The sequence below is a fragment of the Carlito syrichta genome, unplaced genomic scaffold (assembly GCF_000164805.1).
Source record: "Carlito syrichta isolate Samal-C Ts95f unplaced genomic scaffold, Tarsius_syrichta-2.0.1 Scaffold150267, whole genome shotgun sequence".
Lineage (NCBI taxonomy): Eukaryota > Metazoa > Chordata > Mammalia > Primates > Tarsiidae > Carlito > Carlito syrichta.
Genome location: NW_007094363.1, coordinates 48,954 through 55,455, shown reverse-complemented (window position 1 = coordinate 55,455; position 6,502 = coordinate 48,954). Strand labels below are relative to the sequence as shown.

The 6,502-nt window shown below is 43.4% G+C and overlaps 1 protein-coding gene across 2 annotated transcripts in view; it reads left to right on the top strand.

Annotated features, from left to right (window-relative positions):
- Positions 1 to 6,502, top strand: part of NPC1L1 (NPC1 like intracellular cholesterol transporter 1) — a 29,684-nt gene that overhangs the window by 15,444 nt on the left and 7,738 nt on the right. Inside the window, exon 10 of one of the 2 annotated variants that reach the window (XM_008050553.1) lies at positions 6,156 to 6,298. In XM_008050553.1, the coding sequence (XP_008048744.1) occupies positions 6,156 to 6,298 (143 nt within the window). Of the gene's footprint in view, positions 1 to 6,107; positions 6,299 to 6,502 lie in introns of both variants that reach the window. The other variant, XM_008050552.1, reaches the window with a different exon arrangement.

Below are 6,502 nucleotides of genomic sequence, written 5' to 3'. Positions count from 1 at the left end.
CTGATTTTTTGATTTATTGTAGAGATGAGGTCTCGCTGCCCAGGCAGGTTTCGAACCTGCGGGCTCAGGCAATCTACTCACCTCAGCCTCCCAAAGGTGCGGGATTACAGGCTGAGCCACTGATCCCGGCTAATTTTTAAATTTTTTTGCAGAGCTGAGGTCTTGCTATGTTGCCTAAGTTTATGCATTTTTTTTCTTATAGTATCTTTTCCTGACTTTGGTATTGGGACAACGCTGGCCTCACAGAATGAGTAGGTAATGTTCCCAAATCTTCAATTTTTTTTGGAAGAATTTGAGGAACATTTGTGTTAATTCTTCTTTAAATGTTTGATAAAATTTACCAGTAAAGCTATCAGGTTCAGAGTTTTTCTATGTTGGGAAGGATTTTGATCACTGATACAATCCCCTTATTATTGGTCTATTCAGATTTTCTATTTCTTCATGATCAGTTTTGGTAGCTTTTGTGTTTCTAGGAATTTATTCATGTCCATTTCATCTACGTTATGTAACTTTCAAGTGTACAATTGTTCATCCTACTTTTTTATACTTCTTTTTACTTCTGTAGAATCAGTACTAATATCCCCACTTTCAATTCTGATTTTAATAATTTGAGTCTTTATTTCTCATAATCAATATAGCAAAAGATTTGTCAATTTTGTTACTCTTTTTGAAGAATCAATTCTTGGGTTTATTGATTTTCTCTATTGTGTTCCTATTCTCTGTCTTATCTCTACTCTAATTTTTATTATTTCTTTCCCTTTTGCTAGCTTTGAGTTTGGTTTTTTTCCTAAATCCCTTCCCTCCCTCCCTCCTTCCCTCCTGCCCCCTCTTTCCTTCCTTCCTTCCTTCCTTCCTTCCTTCCTTCCTTCCTTCCTTCCTTCCTTCCTTTTGACTCAAGGTCCTGCTCTGTCACCCAGGCTGCCATGCAGTGGCATGATTACGGCTCACCACAACCTCAACCTCCTGGGCTCAGTCAATCCTTCTGCCTCAGCCTCCCAAGTAGCTGGGACTACAGGCATGCACCACCATGCCTAGCTAGTTTTCGTTTTTTTTTAATTGTAGAGATGAGGTCTCGCCATGTTGCCAAGGTTTCAAACTCCTGGACTCAAACAGTCCTCCTGTCTTGTCTTCCCAAAGTGCTGGGATTGCAGGTGTGAGCCATTGTACCTGGTCATTTTTTGTTTTTTCCTCCAGTTTCTCAGGTTGTTAAAGTTAGGATGTTGATATGAGATTTTTTTCTCTTTTACTGTAAGAATTTATAGTTATAAATTTCCCCCCCCATTATACTGTGTTTACTGTGTTCCACAAATTTTGGCATGTTGTGTTTTGCTTTTATTCATCTTTAAGTATTTTCTCATTTATCTTGTGATTTTTCCTTTGGCCTATTGGTTGTTTGAGAGTGTGTTGTATAATTTTAACAAATTTGTGAAGTTTCCAGTTTTTCTTTTGTTATTTATTTCTAATTTCATTTTATCATGATTGGAGAAGATATTTTCCTTGATATCTTTTATTTAAAAATTGAAATTTAGCCGGGCTCGGTGGCTCAGCCTGTAATCCCGCGCCTTTGGGAGGCTGAAGTGAGTAGATTGCCTGAGCCCGCGGGTTCGAGACCCGCCTGGGCAGCGAGACCTCATCTCTACAATAAACCAAAAAATCAGCCAGGCATGGTAGTGCGCACCTGTAATTCCGGCTACTTGGAAGGCTGAGGCAGAAGGATCGCTGGAGCCCAGCAGGTCGAGGCTGCAGTGGCCGGGGGCGGCCACTGCACTCCAGGGCGACAGAGTGAGATTCCAACTCAACAACAACAATAACAAAAAATTGAAATTTAATTTGTGGCCAAACATATTGTTTATACTGAAGACTGTCCCATGTGTACTTGAGAGGAATATGTATTCTGTTGCTGGGCAAAGTGTTCTGTATTTGTCTGTTAGATCTAGTAGATTTATTATGTTGTTCAAGTTCTCTATTTCCTTATTTTTTGTTTCTTGTCATATTCTTTTTTTTTTTTTTTTTTTTGAGTTGGTGTCTCACTCTGTTGCCCAGGCTGGAGTGCAATGGCACAATCATGGTTCACTGCAGCTTCAACCTCTTGGGCTCAGGTGATCTCATCTCAGCCTCCTGTGTAGCTGGAACTACAGGCACATGCCACCATGTCTGGCTGATTTTTTTTTTTTGTAGAAATGAGGTCCTTCTATGTGGTCCAGGCTGGTCTTGGACTCCTGGGCTTAAGCAATCCTCCCACCTTGGTCTCCCAAAAGCCACTGCAATTGGCCTGTCCTATTCATTATTGAGTGAGGTATTGAACTCTCCAATTTTTATTGCAAAACTCTCCTCAGTTTTGTCAATTTTTGCTTCAGGTATTTTGATAGTCTGCTATTTAGTGCATAAATGTTTATAATTGTCATATCTTCTTGCCACGTTGAAATTTTTATTATGTAATGTCTTTCTTTGTCCCTTTTAAGTTTTTAAGGTCTATTTTGTCTGATATTAGTATAATCACTTCTGTTCTCTTCTGGTTATTATTTGCATAGAATATCTTTTTTCTATTATTTTCCTTTCAACTTATTTGTGTCTTTGTATCTAAAGTGAGACACATATAGTTTGATCATGCTTTTTTTTTTTTGAGTTGGCGTCTCACTCTGTTTCCCAGACTGGAGTGCAGTGGCCACTCCCGGTTACCGCAGCCTCGACCTGCTGGGCTCCGGCGATCCTTCCGCCTCAGCCTTCTAAGTAGCTGGAACTACAGTCGCGCGCTACCACACCCGGCTAATTTTTTGTAGAGATGAGGTCTCGCCAAGTTGCCCAGGTGGGTCTCGAACCCGCGGGCTCAGGCAATCCACTCACCTCAGCCTCCCAAGGCGTGGGATTACAGGCTGAGCCACCGAGCCCGACTCGATCATGCTTTTTAAAAAGATCCCTTCTGCCAATCTGTCTTGATTGAAGAGTCTGACCCATTTACATTTAGGAGAATTCCTGATAGGGAGAGATTTCCTTCTGCCATTTTGCTCTTTGTTTTCTATATGCCTTGTAGTTTTTCCTCCATCATTTTCTCCATTACTGACTTCTTTTGTGTTTAGCTGATTTTTAGTAGTGAAACTTTTCAATTCCCTTCTCATTTATTTTTGTATATTCTATAGCTAGTTTTCTTTATGGTTGCCACAAAGATTACATTAAACATATTGAAGTTATAACATTCTGATTTGAATGTATATCAACTTAGTGTCAATGATATGTAAAAGTTCTGATCCTATACAGCTCTATGCCACCCCATTTCAGTTATTTATGTCACAAAATTATATCTTTATTCACTGTGAATCCAAAAACAGACTCATCATAATAATGACAATTATGTTTTTGAGTTGGGGTCTCACTCTGTTGCCCAGGCTGGAGTGCAGTGGCATGATCACAGCTCACCAACAACCTTGAGCTCCTGGGCTCAGGTGACCCATCTGCCTCAGTTCAAGTAGCTGGGACTACTGGTGCCTGCTACCACTCCTGGTTAATTAATTAATTTATTTTTTTTGTAGAGATAATGTCACCCTATGTTGTCTAGGCTGGTCTTGAACTCCTGGGCTCAAGCGATCCTCCTGCCTTAGCCTTCCAAAGTGTTGGGATAAGAGGGTCATGTTTTTCTTTTTCTTTGTGTGTTTTGTAATTGTGGGGAGGTTGAAAATTGGACATTTGAGTCTTTTTTTTTTTTTTTTTAAGTTGGAGTCTCAATCTGTCACCCAGGCTGGAGTGCAGTGGCACGCTCATGGCCACTGCGGCCTCGACCTCCTGGGCTCAGGTGATCCTTCCAAGTAGCTGGAACTACAGGCACAAGCCACCATGCCTGGCTAATTTTTTATTTTATTTTATTTTATTATAGAGATGAGGTCTCACCACATTGCCCAGGCTGGTCTCAAACCCATGGGCTCAGGCAATCCTCTCACCTCAGGCTTCTGAAGTGCTGGGATTGTAGGCGTGAGCCACTGTACCCGGCCAACATTTGAGTCTTATGGTAACTCTGGAGATCAGATACTCTTCCCATGTTTTATTTGAATGTAATTTTGTTTATTGCTGTTGATATCTCTGTCCTGGAGATCAGCTTAAGGTGTAAAGTTCATATTTTCTTGGATACTTTCTGAACCTGTGTTTTTCTTTGGTCATTTAGATAGTGTGGTGACTGTCTAAGTTCTCCTGAGTTTGTGCTTTTGAATGTCCTGGTCCTTAAACATTCAGCTCCCAAAAGGAGAAAAATGGAAAAAATGAAGGGGGAAATTAAATGGGTACTTACCCTTTAAATCTCTTGGAAGTCACTTACAACAACGGTGGTAGGAGTTGCAACAATGGCTGCCTGCTTGTGTGTCTGTACCACCAAGATCAGAAGCAATGACCAGTGGTCAGAACTCAGATCCTTGACATTTGAAGGACAGTGTCCTTATTGCCTAGCCTGGCTCCTGCAAGCTGTGTGCAAGTTGCCCATGGAAAGCATGCATGGTTGTATGCCGTGAGGCTGAGGGTAGTCTTGGGTAGCTTAAACTGAGATTGACTGAAACTAGCTATACTTTATCATTCAAGCCTGGAAGCTTTCAGCCCTCAAGAGTCTCCAGGATTCCAAAATAGTTACATCAGACAAATTCTGCCAGTGCAGTTGTCGTCTGGGTGGTGAGACAGATTCCTGGCACTTCCTACTCTGCCATCTTCCCTGATGTTGCTCTGAGGTTTTATGTTATAGGAGGAGAGAGCAGACCATGAATATGCCCGGTGCATGGCCTTGAGGGTGTACACGCGGACATTTACATGTGTATGCAAACACAGGCCAGCTTGTTAGACTATGGCTGTACCATGCTGGGGTTGATAGGAAGGGGTAAATTTATATGTATATGCTTGTGTGTTAGCATGTGTTCATGTAGGTATGTGTTGCTCTGTGCTTTTAACTCCATGGGGCACTTCTCTATGTGTACCTGTGATTTTACCTATATTTGTGAGCCTGGGATTATGTACATCTGTGGGTACGCCTAAAGCCATGCTCCTTTCTTTTTTTTTTTCTTTCTCTTTTTGAGTTGGAGTCTCACTCCGTCACCCAGGCTGGAGTCCAGTGGCACACTCATGGCCACCCCAGCGTCGACCTCCTGGGCTCTGCCGATCCTTCTGCCTCAGCCTGCCAAGTAGATGGAACTACCGGCGCGTGTTACCATGGCCAGCTAATTTTTTTTTATTTATTGTAGAGATGAGGTCTCGCCAAGTTGCCCGGGCAGGTCTCAAACCCGTGGGCAATCCACTCACCTCGGCCTCCTAAAGTGCTGGAATGACGGGCTGAGTCACCGAGCCCGGCCCATGCTCCTTTCTAATTGTGCTGTGCATGTACATCTGTGAAGGCACACCTGAGTGTGTATGTCTGTGTATGTCCTTCATATGTACCTTGTATGTGACCTCTGGACATGAACCTCTTTGTGTATACTTTGTGTACTTCAGCACATGCACCTTTGTGTGGGTACTTTTAAGCATACACCTCTGAGCACATACCTTTATGTCTACCAGTGTGTGTACTTTTTTGGTTTTGTTTTTATAATTTTCTTTTGAGTCAGGGTCTTACTTTGTCACCCAGGCTAGAGTACAGTGACATGCTCACAGCCACCAGAGACTTCACCTGCTGGGCTCAGGCAATCCTCCTACCTCAGCCTTCCAAGAAGCTGGGACTACAGGTGTGCGCCAACACACCCAGCTAATTTTTTTGATTTATTGTAGAGATGAGGTCTTGCCAAGTTGCCCAGGCTGGTCTCAATCCTGTGGGCTTCAGGCAATCCTTTCACCTCGGCATCCCAAAGTGCTGGGATTGTAGGCATGAGCCACCATGCCTGGCCTATCAGTGTGTGTACTTTGAATGTGTAACTGTGTATGTATCTCTGAGTGTGTACTGCCATGTGTATCTGAGTGTATTCTTCTGTATGTGCCTCTGAGTGTGTACTATTGTGTGTCCTCTGAGTGTGTCCTCTGTGTATGGACCTCTAAACATGTGCCTTTTAGTATGTACCTCTGTGCATGCCTTTGAGAATGTGAGCTGGAGTGAGCCTTTCAGGGATGCCTATGATATCCTAAAGCTCACTGACTCTCCTCCCTCCCAGGACTCGTACCTGCTTGACTACTTCCTTTTTCTGAACCGCTACTTTGAGGTGGGGGCCCCGGTGTATTTTGTTACCACCTCGGGCTACAACTTCTCCAGTGAGGCCGGCATGAATGCCATCTGCTCCAGCGCAGGTTGTGACAACTTCTCCTTCACCCAGAAGATCCAGTATGCCACCGAGTTCCCTGAGCAGTGAGTGCCTGGCCCACCCCAGCCTCTGGCCTGCTTCCTGTCTGTGTCCTAATCCAAGGGTCTCCAACCCCTGGGCTGCAGACCAGTACAGGTCCGTGGACTGTTAGGAACCAGGCCGCATAGCAGGTGGTGAGTGGCGGGCAAGCAGAGCTCCACAATCTGTTAGATCAGCAGCAGCAATCGATTCTTTTTTTTTTTTTTTTT